A 17512-nucleotide genomic window follows, 5' to 3' on the forward strand; every position below is an offset into this window, starting at 1 on the left:
ATCCCCCGGCTCAACTTATGAATATTAGTGACAGTGGGGTCAGTCACAGGTGGATAATGGACTCGGGGTGCAGCTTCCATATGTGCCCCAATAGAAGCTGGTTTCATGATCTTCAAGAAGCATCGGGTACGGTTGTTCTTGGAAACAATCATATTTGTCAGATCAGAGGAATAGGGAAGGTAAAGCTAAGCCTACAAGATGGCTCTATAAAGATCCTAACTGGGGTGAGGTATATTCCAGAAGTGAAGAGGAATCTCATCTCATTGGGAATGCTGGAGCAGAAAGGGTTCACCATATTGATGAGTCAAGGAAAATTGTTTGTTAAATCTGGAGATGCAGTGATGATGGAGGCTGACAGAGAGCATATTCTCTATTATTTGAAGGCTAAGGCTGTTGATGGAGAAAGCAATGCAGTGTCAGATGATTCCATAATGCTATGGCACAAGAGATTGGGCCACCCAGCTGAAGGAAGCTTGAAAGAACTCATCAAGAAGGGTCTGATCTCTGGAGATTTCAACAAGATAAACCCCTGTGAGCAGTGTATACTTGGAAAGGCTAAGAAGGCACCCTATCCTACAGGTATTCACTCTTCTACAGCCCCTTTAGACTACATACATAGTGATCTTTGGGGGCCTTCACCGGTGTGTTCAATTGGTGGAGGAAAGTATTATCTAGCTATCATTGATGACTATACAAGGAAGTTGTGGGTATATATTCTTAAAGAAAAATCCGAAACACTCACAAAGTTCAAGATATGGTGTAAGGAGGTTGAGCTAGAGAAGGGTAGAAGTGTTAAATGCTTAAGAACAGACAATGGCCTAGAGTTCTTGTCTGCTGAGTTTGATCTGTTTTGTAAAGAGAAGGGTATGAAGAGGCATAGGACTGTTCCTGGTAATCCTCAGCAAAATGGTGTTGTGGAGAGGATGAATAGGACAATCCTAGAGAGGGTGAGGTGCCTGCTTCTTGGTTCTGGTTTGAGCAGCAGGTTCTGGGGTGAGGCTGTGTATACAGCAGCCTATCTCATCAATAAATGCCCATCTACTGCCCTGAAATCTGAAACTCCTGATTACATGTGGTATGGAGCTCATAGTGACTACTCAAAGTACAAGGTGTTTGGGTGTGTGGCCTATGCTCATGCTAGGCAAAGCAAGCTTGAAGCTAGGGCTCTGAAATGTATCTTGTTGGGGTATCAGAGGGGTGTTAAGGGGTATAGGCTCTGGTGTATTGAGCCCGGTAAGCAGAAGGTCTTGGTGAGTAGGGATGTGGTGTTCTTGGAGGATCAGATGCCATACCTGAAAGATAAGCTGGACTCCAATGAAGATGAGGGTGATTTCTTCAAGGTGGAGCCTGTGGGGGTTGGCCTAGGAGCAGGTGGAGTTATTGACTCAGGGAGTGAGTCTGATTCAGATAAAGAAGAGGCTCCAACTCAGGGCAACCAGGCTGGTGAGTCTATATCAGACTCTATCAGAGACTATCAGCTTGCAAGGGACAGAGTTAGAAGAGAAACAAGGCCACCAACAAGGTTCTCTGATGTTGTGTATTATGCTCTGTGTGCAGCTGAAAGTATTGATGGCGCAGATCCACTCACATATAAAGAAGCTATGCAGAGTAAAGATAGAGAAAGATGGATTGAAGCCATGAATGAGGAAATAGAGTCTTTACTCAAGAGCAAAACATGGATTTTGGTGGACAAATCCAAGCTGAGTACAGATGGTAAGGAAAGGAGGCTGGTAAGCTGTAAGTGGTTGTTTAAAAGAAAGATTGAGACCACTGATAAGGATAGAGTCAGGTTCAAGGCAAGGCTGGTGGCTAGAGGCTTTACACAGCAGGAGGGAATCGATTTCAATGAAGTGTTTGCACCTGTTGTGAAGCACACTTCAATTAGGATCCTATTGGCTGTGGTGAATCAGCTTGACTGGGAGCTACAACAGCTTGATGTGAAGACAGCCTTCCTAAATGGAGATCTAGAGGAAACTATCTTCATGGAACAGCCAGAGGGCTATGTGAAGATTGGAGAAGAAGGCAAGGTGTGCCTGTTACAGAAAAGTCTTTATGGACTTAAGCAAAGTCCTAGACAGTGGAATAAGAAGTTTGATGCACAGATGAAGAAGATTGGCTTCTCCAAGTCAGAATATGATGATTGCATTTACATCAAGAAGGCAGGCAAGACCCCCATTGCCTACCTATTACTCTATGTGGATGATATGCTACTTGCAGGGCCTTCTATGACAGAAATTCAGAAAGTTAAACAAGATCTGAAGTCAAGCTTTGAAATGAAGGATCTAGGAGAGTCAAGGAAGATCTTAGGCATACATATTCAGAGAGATAGAGGCTGCAAGAAGCTGTGGATGCTGCAAACTGACTATATTGAGAAAGTTTTGCAGAGATTCAAAATGGAAAATGCAAAAGCTGCATCAACTCCTCTGTCCCAGAGTTTTAAGCTATCAAAGGAACAAGCCCCTAAAACTAAGCAAGAGGCTGATGAGATGGAGGCTATCCCTTATGCTAGTGTTGTTGGGAGTATCATGTACACTATGATTTGTACAAGACCAGATCTTGCTCATGCTATCTCAGTGACTAGCAGATACATGGCAGACCCGGGGAAGGAGCATTGGAATGCTCTTAAGTGGATATTGAGGTACATGAAGTCAACCAGTGGCTGGGGAATTGTCTTCAATGGCTGGGAAGGTGAATCTGAGGAGGTTGTGCAGGGCTATTGTGATGCAGACTATGCTGCAAACCTGGACAACAGAAAGTCCCAAACAGGTTATCTTTTCACCATGTTTGGAACTGTAATCAGCTGGAAATCAGGGTTGCAAAGTGTTGTTGCTCTCTCAACAACAGAATCAGAGTATATAGCTCTCACTGCAGCTGTACAGGAGAGTTTTTGGATTCAGGGAGTGATTTCTGACTTTGGTTTTGACCAAAAGACAATGGTGATTCATTGTGACAGCAGCTCAGCTATGTGCTTGGCTAAACATCCGGGTTTTCATGAAAGGAGCAAGCACATAGACATAAAGTTGCATTTCATTAGAGATGAGATTGAAAAGGGGAGAGTGAAGGTGATTAAGATTAACACCTTGCACAATCCGGCTGACATGCTAACAAAGTCTCTAGGTAGAGACAAGTTTGATCATTGCAAGAAATTGATCAATGTTTGTGCAAGAACTGAGATGAGCCCTCAGGTGGAGAATTGTAATAATGGAGTGCTCATTTCAGTTGGAAGAAGAAGGCAGAGTTCGGTAAGCTCGGCTTACCGAGCTGGAACTAGCCTGGAACTAGCCGAGAAGAAGAAGGCAGAAGAAGGAAGCTCGGCTTTGAGCTGGAACTAGCCGAGAAGGAAGAGTTCGGTTGTGAGCCGAGAAGGAAGAGTTCGGTTGTAAGCCGAGGAAGGAGTTCGGTCTTGAACCGAGAAGGAAGAAGCAACCTAGCCGAACTAGCCGTTGGAGCAGCAGTTAGTTAGCTGAGATATAGCGGTTATTCTTCTTGCTTTCTTGATTCTTCTTGTAGTTAGTTAGTAGCAGTTGCTACTTGATTGTAGAGCTTTAAATAGCTCACCGTGTATGTAGTTTAGAGTAGAGTTTAATCAATAAAGAGTTTTCCAGTTTCTCTCCAAGATTATCATCTTCAATACTCAAAGTGTGAGTGTGTGTGTTTCTGCATTGTGTGATCTCATACAACAGTGAGTGTGTGTGTGATCTTATTGAGTGTGTGAAAGCCTTGTGTGCGTAAATCCCAACAGTAAGTAGACCCCACATTCCATCAACTTATTCAACTCACATTTTATTATAAAACTAATATATATGGATGAGATCCATATTCCATTAACTTATTCAACCCACTTCCTTTTACATTTCTTAAAACCCGTGCCATAACCAAATAGGACTCCTATTGTGGAACGGATAGAGTATAAGATATGGTATAGAAATGAGTTGTGAGATTATTGTAGTTGGTGGAGGGTGACTATGCCTAATTATTACTACCTCTGTCCCCCAAATATTGTCCCACTTTGACCCTGCACTTTAAAAAATGTAATGAAAAGTGAATTGAAAAAAAATTAGTGGAATGTGTGTCCTACTTTTATATATTAGTTTTATAATAAAAGGTGAGTAGGAATGTGTTAGTGGAATATGAGGTCCACTAATAAAAATGGTAAAAAGTGAAATGAGACAAATTTTGTGGGACAGAAGGAAATAGAAAAATGGGACAAACTTTCAGGGACAGGGGGAGTATATAATTATCCATCCAAGAATAAATTACGAGATTTAATATTATGAACAAAAAATAATAGATATTTAATCCCGAAATATAATCTTGCGAACTTAAATAGCCCCTACATCTACTTATTAAAAGTTTAGAAATAAACATTTTGTATTTTGCGATTTCAACGAGTAAATTAGTGGAAATATTAATCGAAGATTAAAAGTGTCCTTATACCCTAAGATAAATGTCACACTTTCTTTTTTAATTTTTTTTTTATTAATACAGTAGACAATCCTTTCTCTCTCCATTATTGCTTCCGTTACCATTTTCATTCTAGTAATCCATTCAACTATATTTCTCTTTTTATTTAACATTATAAATAACATCTAGTAATAAATTAAAGCCATATACAATTAACTGAAAAAGGTTGATTTTTTTTCATCATATAAGTACCTTTGTTTCTCACAACTAAAATAAACATTTTAAATTCTGTTTACTTCTTCCCATAATATTATGTCAACAATTGGAGGGACATTTCCCCAACATCATATGAAAGTAGCATCAATTTAAGGTTCGTCTTCCCCGGTCCAAGAATTGTCTACAACAAGCCATTCAGTAACCTACTTTTTGAATAGCAAAACACTAATTACATACATAGATATGTGTGTGTGTGTGTGTGTTCGACATTTCCTCCTCAACTATTCAAACAATAACAAGCCAATTTAGTAAGAATTTAAACCTTTTGGCTTGCTTACACCCCTTTTTATGATGAGCTACTACTATGAATGTGTAGTGTATAATTTAAGATATGTCTCAGAGAAAAAAAAAATTAATACGGAGTACTATAAACTAAGTAACAAGCTAGGCATTTAGGACAAAATTTGACAAAAGACAGAAATGATATGAAGCAAAAATATTGTTATTAAAGTAGAAAGAATTGATAAGTGATTCGCAGTAGTGAGAGGAATATCTTGTCCCCCTCCCCCTATTAATTTTCTTGACTAGTTGGGGCAATCACAAGAAACATTCATTATTCAAAACAACTATGTATGTTATGAATTATGAAATGTGCCTTAGGCAAATCAAGAAGAGAGTAAAGTTAAGAAAAGTGCTCATCCCCCACCCTATATAACCTTCCCCTCACTCAACATTTTACTTCCCACTCTTTCTTGATTTTATTCTACATATCAAGAATCCCCCTCTCTCTCATACTTTTCATTGCTCTCTCAATAACTAGAAGAAAAAGAATAGTGAATCTGTCATGGCAAATCTTCCCACCAAGGCCTCCTTCTTACATTTTCTTCTTGGATTCTTTCTCACTTTATCAGGTAACACTACACCAACTCTCTCTCTTTTCAAGTTTTCCAACGTTAGTTTGGATACATGTGTTCACATATTTTATTAAGATACTCCCTCCGTCCCAGATAATTTGTTCCATTTTTCCATTTCGGCCCGTCTCACATAATTTGTCTCATTTCACTTTTTATCATTTTTTGTAGTGGACCTCATATTCCACTAACTCATTCCTACTCACAGTTCATTATAAAACTAATACATAAAAGTAGGAATTCCACTAACTTTTTCAACTCATTTTTCATTACATTTCTTAAAACACGTATCCGGTCAAAGTGAGACAAATTATCTGGGACGAAGGGAGTAATTGTCAATTAAATCACGAATTTTAATCAAATTCTGACCAGTCCCATAAAATTTTAAAACTAAAATTTAATCACTCATTTTTTCTCTATTGTCCAATCCATGTATAAACAAAACACAAAACGACATTATTAAAAATTTTAAGTAGCATCGAATACGTCGTTTTTTAAAAAGACGAGACAATTGAGAAAATTTATAACTTTGTATTTTAATATTCTATTTTCGAACGTGATTGGCCATAATTTAACCAAAGTTCGTGATTTAAATGTTATACAACGACAGGTTTTGGTTTCATACAAGAAGCCCAATCACTAGGCATAAACTACGGCCAAGTAGGGAACAACCTCCCGCAACCGCAGAAGGTTCTCGAACTCCTCCGCTCTCTCAAGCTAAACAAAGCCCGAATCTACGACACCAACCCCCAAATCCTCACTGCATTCGCCAACTCCAACGTGGACTTAATCGTAACCGTCGAAAATGACATGCTAGCCACCTTATCCGACCCGAGCCAAGCCCTCCAGTGGGTCCAAACCCGCATCAAACCCTTCTTCCCGACGACGAAAATCACCGAGATCGCCGTCGGGAACGAGGTCTACACGGGCGAGGGCACTGCCCTCCTGACCCAACTCGTCCCGGCCATGGTCAGCATCCACGCCGCCCTCGCCCGCCTCGGCCTCGACCGCTCGATTAAAGTCTCCACCCCCAACAACCTCGCGGTTCTCGAGGAATCCTACCCGCCCTCGGCGGGCAGGTTCCGCCCTGAGGTGGCCGCCATAATGCCGCAGTTCCTGCGGTTTCTGGCGGCCAGCAGGGCGCCTTTCTGGATAAACGCGTACCCGTACTTTGCGTACGAGGACAGCCCGGATAAGATCCGGATCGACTACGTGCTCCTCAACCCGAACCCGGGGATGGTCGACCCGAACACCGGCTTGCATTACGACAACATGCTTTACGCGCAGGTGGATGCGGTGATTTTCGCGATGGCGAGGCTGGGGTTCGGGGGGATCGAGGTCCGGGTGTCCGAGACGGGGTGGCCGTCGCGGGGGGACGTTAATGAGGTGGGCGCCACTTTCCACAATGCGGCGGTGTATAATCGGAATATATTGCGGAGGCAGCAGCGGAATGAGGGGACGCCGCTGCGGCCGAATGCCGGGCTGGAGATATATGTGTTTGCTTTGTTTAACGAGGATATGAAGCCCGGCCCGACTTCCGAGAGGAATTACGGGCTTTTCCAGCCCGATGGGACGATGGCCTACAATGTAGGACTCTCCCAATTGTCTACAACCGCCTCCGCCTCCGCCTCTGCAACTACTTCTTCCTCTACATCGGCATCAATCTTTTTAACTTCCGCTGCAACCGCAACGAAGGTAAAAATAATAATACTCCATCCGTCCAATATAATAAGTCTCATCTCATCAAAATTAGATGTTGGTAATAAAATGTTTAATTTCATTTTAAAATTTTATCGTAAAACAATCTCACAATTTTCATTTCACTATCTCATTACACTTACATTGCATTATAAAGCTAATAATGAAGTATAGAATTTACATTTTTATTAGTAACTCTTTTTACCACTTTCGTTATACTATAGAAGTTGATATCTTTATCTACATAAAATTTTATGTAATGTTATATACTCCATAAATTAAAAGATATAGTAATAAAATAGAAAGGGTGGAATATTCCGGTTCTATATATGTGTATTTTAATAAAATATTTTTAAAAAATTGTATCACTCTGAATTATATAAAGTGAATATTTATTAAAATCCGTGATTAGTAATAAAAATAGACTCTTATTCCATTCAACGTTTCAACCATCATTAATAGATAGACTAATACTAGTGATACATTTTAAATGATGGATTATTGAACTTTAATTATGACTGATGCATTATACATCATCCGACGGCAACAAAAAGATGCATGAGTTGTACGGATGGGCCTATAGTGAATATTTAACAGGAAGTTGCAACTTTATATGATAAAGTAAATATGTAATGGAGTATTATTAACTCATTGCTAATTTTGAATTTATTTTTTATTTTGAAACAGGTTAACCAGATAGGATATTTGAGCTTCCCATACTCAATAGTCTTATATTTTCTGGGCTACCAAGTTTTAATGAGAAGACATTGCTAAAACACAAGGAGGGGGTTCATGTAAATACAACTAAGATTGCTGGAGGAAATAGGATCTCTGTCTTTTCATATTTTTGGCATATTAGAGATGGGATTCAAAATTCAAGAATTCTTTTGTTCTGATGCTAAAGACATGACCATTCATCATTTGTTGATATATGTATGCGTATGCAAGATTCTTCCACTAGCTAGTGACTTAAATTCAAAACAATTACATTGTGTATTATTAGATCATTGCTTTAGTAGGATTACTATTGTAATAGATCTATCTAGCTATCTTTATCAATATAAAGATTATAATATAGGGATTTTGGTCCCTAAAACCATTATTTTTTCCAAAAATCCGCTATTTTCTATGAACTATTAATTAAAGTGGTATGAAAAATCACATATTTTGGCGGAGCGTGTTTTTCTCAGCCGGCCTGATTTTAAAATTATTTGGCAAAATACAATTATGTATGTAGACAATCATAAAGTCTGTGTGTGCACTCCGGAAATTTAAAACCTTACGACATCGTTTCCTTTCCTAACATTTTCGATAAATCTAAAGTCAACAAATTACAATTTGAAGTTTTCTAGGCTAGAATACTTTGAATCGGAATTATGGTCTATGTATTTGGGAAAATGTTTTACGTATTTGGGGTTTGACACTACTCCCTTTATCCCAAAAGAATATGCAATTTGGGTTCGGCACAGGTTCTAATGCAAAATTGGTAAAGTAAGAGAGACGTAGAGAGAAAAGGTAATTAAAGTGTTGTTAGTGAAGAATGAGTCTCATCTCATTAGAAAGAAAAGAGTTTCCTAAACTAAAAAGTGTATATTCTTGTGGGACGGACTAAAAAGTAAAGAGTGCATATTCTTGTGGGACATAGGGAGTACTATTTTGTTCTTAAATGTTTTAATGTTAACCTTATGGTTTTTACACATCATATGCCTCGTGAAGAAAAGTAGAGACAACTAAGTTTAAAATACCACGTAATTCAGCCAGATCCGTCTTATGACTCGTCAGGGGAAAAACAACTAATGCTTAATTTTTTGTGATTTTTCATACGACTTTTATAATTAATGAAAAATAGCATATTATTATGAAAGTTAACGGTTTTAGACACCAAAATTCCTTAAAATATATGTATTCCTTCTTCGATAAAGATTTAGCATGAACTTTTCTTTTCTTCACATTTTGCTTTAAGAAGAGGGAAATTAATAGTAAATGCAGAACTGCGGCTTCATCTACGAAATTGGGGGATTGAATAAAGGTGTAAGCTTTTGGACGTGGATTCCACAAATATTCTGAATACATTAATTAAAATAATGCAGGAAAAATAAAATAAAGTTTGAGATTAAAAATATTCAAGATAATGTTAATTAGCTTAATCATCAAAGGTTAAGCTTTGTTTGTTATTAATGTTTCCCGTATATGTCTCGTAAATTAAATTCCGTATATTGTGTTATTAGTGATGTGGCTATTTATGTGGCTGGGCTATTTATGATATGACTAGGCTATGGCTGGGCTATTTCAGATGTGGCAGGAGGATTTTTAGTATTGATGATGTGGCATGAGGAGTTTGTGGCTAGGCTATGGCTGGACTATTGCTGAGCTATAACCACTGTGGATGCTCTAAGGAGAAAATATTCCCTAGTCTAGACATACTATGGTGACAATATGAGGTGGTGTGCCCCACCAATACTTTTTTGACATGTGGAACTCAAAATTGACTCACATTTTGCATATGGAAACTTCCCAAATAAGATTTAAACTAATACTGTAATTTTCTAATATTAACATACTCCATCTTGTTGTGTTTATGTCTTTATCTAATAATTTATAAAAATAGTATCTAATCTTACAACAATTTTATAATCATATCAATAAATCTAATTAGATGATTTTTAATATTTTATGAATTTAATATGCGATATTTTATTAAAATCATAATCATATCTCTCAATCGATATAAATATCACATTTTTCCTTTTTTTCTCTTCAACTCTTCTTATCATATTCATTAGTATTATTTATATAATTTGAATTAATAATTTATTAAAATTATATAAATCATATCTCAGTTTCACCGGATATTAATTGTATGGAGATCAAACTCATTTATGGATTTTTTATTTGAAAGATGGAATCAGGATATAATTTCAATTAAATTTTAATGAATTATTAATATTTATTAAAAATAATAATAAATATTTAATATTAAGACAAGAAAAGGTGAGGAGAAAAAAAATAAAGGCCAAATGTGATACTAATATCAATACATAATTAAGATTTTAATGAAATATTGTATATTAAATTTGCAAAATATTAAAAATCATCTAATTTGATTTAAGGACTGAATTATAAAATTATTGTAAATTTGAATATCATTTTATAATTTATTAAATATTAAAATATTAGTATTAGAAAGTTTCCATAGGCAAAATGGAACATGTTAATAGTAGTAGTTTAAATCTAATTTGGAAAGTTTCCATAGGCAAAATGTGAGTCAATTTTGAGTTCCACCTGTCAAAGAAGTGTTGATGGGGCATACCACCTCATATTGCCACCATGGTATGCCTAGACTAGTGAATATTTTCTCGTCAGTCAGCTAACGTGCACATGAAGCCCAATATATGACTAAAACACTAATACTACAAACTTTACTTTTATATAATCATATTTATATCAAGCTTTAGCTAGCTTATTCTAGATTAAATTTACTATAACTGGTTAAATATATTCTTGTGTTTTTTGTTTTATTAGAATTGTGCTCACCATACTCAAATAATCTTTTGAAGAGACAATGGATCAAATTCTAATATATCCCCTCATGTCCTCAATACAAGTCCCGTTTTCGTCTGGTCCCTAATAAAAGTCTCATTTTACTTTTATTGTTTTTGGTAAGTGGACCTCACATTTCATCAACTTACTCTACTCACATTTTATTATAAAATCAATATATAAAAATATGTCTCACATTACACTAACTTTTTCTACCACTTTCATTTACAAAATCAAACAATTTTTTAAAACTAATGCTGGTTAAAATTAGGACTTCTGTTGAAGATATATTTATTCCACCTTTACGTGGTAACCGATTAACATATTAGCCTACGTATGACGAGAGTACGTGTTGAAGCTTTATTAAATTTGTACAACATCGACTTGGTTAAGATTTTGATTTCAATATGTAAATTTGATAAGTTGCACATTTATTTTATAAGAAGCTCTATTTTGATACTCCCTTTTTTCTTAACTTGGGACTAGACCAAACCTAAACATGAAATGTGGAAGGAAATTGATTTGGGAGCTCGGCGGTTAAGCGGCTTTATTTTGTGCAAGAAAAGTGAGAAGATCAAAGTGGGGCCCATTTACACGTATATAATGCATGTGATAGTGTACTAAGGGGAAACATACACATGCTGCCCAAACTTTGAGACTTAGCCCCATCACCTTCCACTCTATCGACTTGTAAATCGAATTGCAATATTAGGTTTATCTCATAGTACATGTTTTTCTAAGTGGAGAATGCTTGTTGCCGAAGTTTTCGATATTGTTGCGTTATTCACACGTGATTTGTCAATTTCTCATGCATAAAAATGTCAAGTAAAAGGAGATCAACTTAAATACTTAATGATTCACTTCTGCTATCGTCAATAGGTTTTGAGACGGAACCTCACAAAGATTTGGTTGATTTCTCCTTTGTGTATCGGGTATGCTTCATTAAATGAGATCATACTTGGCTAACCCCATTAAAATCTAACGATTATTGTTTTTGACCATACCTTGTAAAAAAAATTAACAAGTACTCGGAGTAGTATTACAAGAAACATTGGTGTTTAATCTTGTCTTACCCTCGGAGAACTCGAATTGCGGGGTAAAGAATTTAGCATTAGAACAATTTCTTTCAATATATATATATATATATTGAACCTCATTTTGAGGTAGAATGAGAGATTGATTCTTACTCTGAATATGAATTACATATTTGTATATGCTTTCTATATAGGATAATTAAACATAATAATCCTACATAGAAAGACTCTCTTTCATGTCTAAATATAAACCTAAGTACATAATACATATGGATTTAACTTGACATCTGCCTCTAGACCATCTTTGTTTTCTTCCTTGATTCACAGACTTCATTTGTTTATTGCAACAATCTTTATTATTGCAGTTTTCTGTAAGCAAACATACATGCACATATTTATAACTATTGTTTGTAATCTGATATAAGTTTACGAGCATTGTGATGACCAGACTCGTTTACGATACTCTCCCAACGCCCACAGTGGAAATATATTCCTGTATTGCGCGTAATGTAGCATGCAGTTCCGCATGAACACCCCTGTTATGTCCTACCAATTTTTCCAAAAAAAATATTACCCAAATAATTCAAACTTTAGACCAAATTAAGATAAGTGTGTTTGCTTTCTTTACCTCTTGAGGGAAATCTCCATCGTCCAGTTGTGCATTAATCAGCAGCTTTGCTGCCCTGTGAAGCGGTTTCGGATCCCTCTCTGCCTGTCCGGCATGCATAAGACCGAGCATGGCCCATGACGTCTGAACCAAATTCGTGCGGTTTCCCTCCAATGGAATGTATTTCTGTTACAACAACATCCTTGTATTAATTGTTTGAGAGTATATGTGTGTGATTTTATTTAATGAAATTTATACCATGCTTGGACAGGACTCAAGGCTTTCTCCCCATCCACCTTCCTCATTCTGTTTTGTCAAGTAGAAATTCACAGCTTTTCGCACTGCTTCGCTCTTCTCATATGTCTTCCCAGCTGCAGCAAATCCTCCCAAGACGAAGCACGTTCCGTACAAGAAGCAAATTCCCCAGTATCCATACCTGCAATATCATATTCAAAATGATCATTCAAATCTAATTTTTTTTTTTTTTGAAAAAATGAGTGATGGAATTAGCTTACCATGAACCATCAGGCCATTGCTTTCCTTCAAGGAACTTCAATGCATGTGCAACAGAGGCTTCGATCTCCTTGGCGCGATGCTCCGGATACAGATGGTTGAACGAGACGAGTGCTTGGATTATACAAGCAGTGATCTCCACATGCCTGCACCAAAGGAATAAAAATTGTTGGCAAATCAGAATAAAATTGAAATTTAGCTGACCAAGCAGTATATTTGGGCCGAAACAAAAACCCCCTTAAACTCCTACCAAAATAAATGATGTAGCAACTTACTCGAACTCAATCACGATGTCTGCGAAGAATTCCGAAGGGTTCAAAGTCTGTAGATACGGCTGCGGAACTGGCGGCTCCCAGATGGCGAATCCGCCGCTCAGAGGACTCTGCACACAAAAACAGAATCCATACATTCACTTCAAAAGCATCACATAAACAAAGATAAATTTAAAATAGGGATTAATTTTGTTACCTGCAAATAAAGGAGAACATTGACAGCATCATATAAGCGCTCATCATCAGCTTTCTCTCCTGCGATCTCAGCCGGCATTTGCGACAACAAGAGCAGACACTTGAGCGCTTCAGCGGTGCAATCGGAAACACACCATCCCTGATCTTGATCAGAGAAAGTCCATGATCCTTTGGTGAAGTGACGATACATGGCCGCGAAATCCCCCTTGGGATTCTGCTTCACCTGAGACTCCTTTATGAAGAAATGCGCCTTCTTCAGAGAGTCTCTGTATTCCTCAACCATCCCGGTTGAGATAATCGCTTGAGTCGCGAGAGCGCTGTCCCAAAGCTGGCTCCCGAAGCTCTGCATCTTCATTCCGTCTTCCGCCAGCCACATGTAATCAGGCACTCTTGCTAAGTGGTACTTCAGTTCCTCACAGTTCGGGTCGTAGGCGAACCAGCACATCATCTGCAGACTCTACACCAAACCAACAAACATAAAATCATAAGATGCACACCTGAATTTACATTAGTATCATATTGTCTGCTTTGGGCTAGGCCATCACAAAGGCTCCATACTAATAGAGTTGGGTTTGCATTTATATATTGCTTGCACATTTTATCAATATGCAGCAATTGGTGGGGGAGTGAACATAACCGCCAATGTATGTACTTTTTCGATGCATCCGAGTGTGATGTATCTGCTCTCCTCTGCTCCGTAGCGCATGTATTTGATGGCCTTGTCCATTGCCTTCTTCCTGATCTTGTTCAACGGCCAGCGCCTCATCAATGGCTCGGTGCAGTAGTTGAGAGTGTCCCAGAGAAGATCTTGGATCCTAGAGTGAGGATAGTAAAGATCTTCCTCGCAGCAGTGGTGGCGCGCCTTGTTCCAGTCTATCTGATCGTAAGGCTTTATATGGATTTCGTTACGGATGGCTAAAACAAGGTCGGTCAAGGGGCCGTGGAACTGTCTGGCGTATAGATACGACATTGGCATGTAGGTCGTGCGACAGTAACACCACATCTTTGCTGCATTATATTTGTTGCAACCATGTTAGTGTAATAGGAAAAGAAAGAGATGGATGTGTGTTATGTTATAGTTATAGTTATAGTTATAATTATACCGGGATGATAAGGGAAGACGGAAGGGAAGAGCCAGAACTCCGGGGGGAGTGGGTTGCAGCCGTCCCATTCGTACACTCCAAGAACCTGATACATACATTTTCATGATAAAACTCTACATTATAAAGCGTTGAAAGAGTGAAGAAAAGAGAAATTACCGAAAGATAGGTCTTTCCCCATGAGGGAATTCCTGTAGCGCCTTCATGATCAAGGATCCATTTCCTTCCCCTAGCCATGGCGCCGTCGCCATCACCCGGTCCCTGGCCTAGTATCCTCAGCGCCACATAGTTCAGAGCTGATCCAATCATTGTACTATGCCCTTCTATGTAAAATCCCCAACCCCCATCCTCATTCTGCAACCCACAATAATAGTAGTATTAATCATTTAAATCACGAAATTTGGTCAAATTATGGTTAGTCACCTGATGATTGTAGATGTAGCGGATCATCTCCGTTATGTGTGCATGAGTCATCACTTTGTTCAGCGTCCCGCTTATATACAAAAATATCAGCTACCACAACACCAAACGATTACAATTTACAAAGAATTAATTATAGTAAAAAGAAATCGAAGCAAAAAGGTTACCAAAGGGGGAGTAAAGTAAAGCGCGCCGGTGTTCTCAGCCGGCCAATGGCCGTCGCTAGCTTGGACCGCCCGGTTCACCCGCACCGCCTTCTTGACCGCAGTCGTTGCAGCTTCATAGCTGATCTCTTCATTCTCTCCGATCCTCACCGGCGGAATCCCAAGTAGATCGATTCCGCTCTCCCTTTTGAGCTGCAATCTCATCAGCAAATCGGCGCATGAATGAAATCCTTTTTTTCTGTTCTCGCTCCATTCGTCTCGAGCCTTCTGGAAATCTATGAGCTGCGCTTCTCGGTCCTCCGGCGTTCCGGCGTTTTCGTCGTACTCCCATATTTGCCGGCCGACGAAGTTGTTCGTGCTGTACAAATATGGCCCGCCGCCCTCGGCTATCTTCAGCCGCCACATTTTTTGGTTTAACTGAAATATATTTTCCGACAAAAACTATTTAGTTTCGAGAAGTACTAGGTTTTGAGATGCATGAAGCACAAATAAAAAATGAGAAACATAGCTGAATTAGCATGCAAAGATATACGTACATTTAGTGAATGTAAGAAAACTACTATAGTAATAGTGCTGTAGAGGCTACGTTCAAAAAAGTTTTAAATTAAGATTGTGTGTGTGTGTGTGTGTGTGTGATATTTGTGGAGAAATGGAGGTTTGGACTGATGTTATTTATACAACGAGTTAACAATTAATTAAGTAATTAATCCATTTAGGGTAGTGATAAAATGCAAATTTATATATTGTACAATCTCCAAACTATGATCTGGACCGCTAAAAAATATCAACAGATGAAAAAAATAGTAGCAACAGAAAGTGTCAACACAGCATCAACCGTTGACTCTGTGTTGACATTTTCTGTTGCTACTATTTTGTCATCTGTTGACATTTTCTAACGGTTCAGATCATAGTTTGGAGTTTGTACAATATTTAGAGTTTGCATTTGATTACATTCCAATCCATTTAATTGTAAATGTAAAATCGATCTTGATTATTGTCCTTCCTTTGGTGGTGTTTGAATTTATGATAAAGTAAAACTTTATTGGCTAACGGCTATATATTCAATATAATGTTCATTCCGTTCTAACTAAGTTGAGATGTTTTTTTAGCAAGAAGATTGATAAATTGTGTTAAATGGACTAAATAAAGATAAACAAAAACAGTAATCCCCTCGTCCCGGTTAATATGACACATTTCCTGGCTGGTACGAGATTTATGAGTTATTGGTTAAAGTGTTTAATTGGAGAAAGAAAAAGTGTGTGCATGTATTAAAATAATCAATAATAACGTAAGTGTTGGATAATAAAGTAAGAAAGAAAAATGAAGAGAGATGATGAAAGAATAAAGTAATATAGAGTAAAGAAAGGTTGTTGCTTTTAAAAAAGGAAATTGTAACACCCCAAATATTCTAAAATTTAAAATAATAAAAAATAAGGGTAGAAAATTTAATATTAGAATAAGAAATAGAATAATTGGCATTTTAAGTATAGTTAGTTTTTCTTAAAATAATAGAATAGAGGATAAATTATAGTATAATATAATTGTATTACAAAATGATAGAAATTTTGAGAAGATATTTAGATGACTAAGTAATGTAGAAATATAAATATAATAATAATAATAATAATAATAATAATAATAATAATAATAATAATAATAATAATAATAATAATAATAATAATAATAATAATAATAAGTAGAAATACCTCACGTGAGGTATTTAAGGAAAAGAGGTATTGCGGTAGAGTAAGAAAAATAGCTATTACTGAAATAAAATAAGTTACTATTAGATAGTTTAACATGAAATGAATCAAGTTAAATATGTGTGATATATGTGTCGATCTATGTGAAATGTGAATAGATTATTCGATCGGGCCGCACGCGGTGACTATAATATGTGTTGAAACACAACGTTTACTCGTGGGGTTATACGGCCAGGAGATTCATGACATGTTATAATGAACTGCCCCATGAGCTATAAAGCCATGCCATAAATGAATTCGCTCGGTCCACACGCACTGGAAATAATACATACTCCATCCGTCCGCGAATAGGAGTCCCGTTTTTCCATTTTTGTCCGTCCGCGAATAGGAGTCCCGGTTCATAATTACCATAAATGGTAAAAAGACCCCACATTCCACCAACTCATTTCACTCACATATCATTTAAAACTAATATATATAAGTGAGACTCATATTCCACTAACTTTTTTCCACCCACTTTTCTTAACATTTCTTAAAATCCGTGCCGGATAGAAATGAGACTCCTATTCGCGGACGGAGGGAGTACATGTTATGATCACGAAAGGTATACATGTATTCGTGTGTTAAATTGAAATTGATGAGTATTAAATGTGGGAATGTTGATGTTGAAATGAATATAAATACTGTTAAAGAATTCACGACTGCATTTATTATATTATATTTGCATTTATTATA

General features: G+C 37.4%; 2 protein-coding genes across 2 annotated transcripts; one reads left to right on the top strand and one right to left on the bottom strand.

Moving 5' to 3' along the window:
* The first annotated feature begins 5301 nt into the window (after positions 1 to 5301).
* LOC121757308 (glucan endo-1,3-beta-glucosidase 14-like) lies at positions 5302 to 8213 on the top strand. Its single transcript, XM_042152846.1, has 3 exons — positions 5302 to 5531; positions 6142 to 7226; positions 7917 to 8213. The coding sequence occupies exons 1-3, from the start codon at positions 5465 to 5467 to the stop codon at positions 8001 to 8003; spliced, it is 1239 nt and encodes a 412-aa protein (XP_042008780.1). The 5' UTR covers positions 5302 to 5464; the 3' UTR covers positions 8004 to 8213.
* A 3762-nt stretch (positions 8214 to 11975) lies between these two features.
* Positions 11976 to 15683, bottom strand: LOC121757375 (dammarenediol II synthase-like). The gene is made up of 12 exons (XM_042152930.1): positions 15611 to 15683; positions 15078 to 15491; positions 14914 to 15003; positions 14650 to 14844; positions 14494 to 14578; positions 14043 to 14398; positions 13392 to 13847; positions 13199 to 13305; positions 12926 to 13069; positions 12669 to 12846; positions 12432 to 12596; positions 11976 to 12349 (listed from the first exon to the last, which is right to left on the bottom strand). The coding sequence occupies exons 2-12, from the start codon at positions 15477 to 15479 to the stop codon at positions 12230 to 12232; spliced, it is 2298 nt and encodes a 765-aa protein (XP_042008864.1). The 5' UTR covers positions 15480 to 15491; positions 15611 to 15683; the 3' UTR covers positions 11976 to 12229.
* Positions 15684 to 17512: the final 1829 nt, after the last annotated feature.

Source organism: Salvia splendens, chromosome 12, assembly GCF_004379255.2.
Source record: "Salvia splendens isolate huo1 chromosome 12, SspV2, whole genome shotgun sequence".
NCBI lineage: Eukaryota > Viridiplantae > Streptophyta > Magnoliopsida > Lamiales > Lamiaceae > Salvia > Salvia splendens.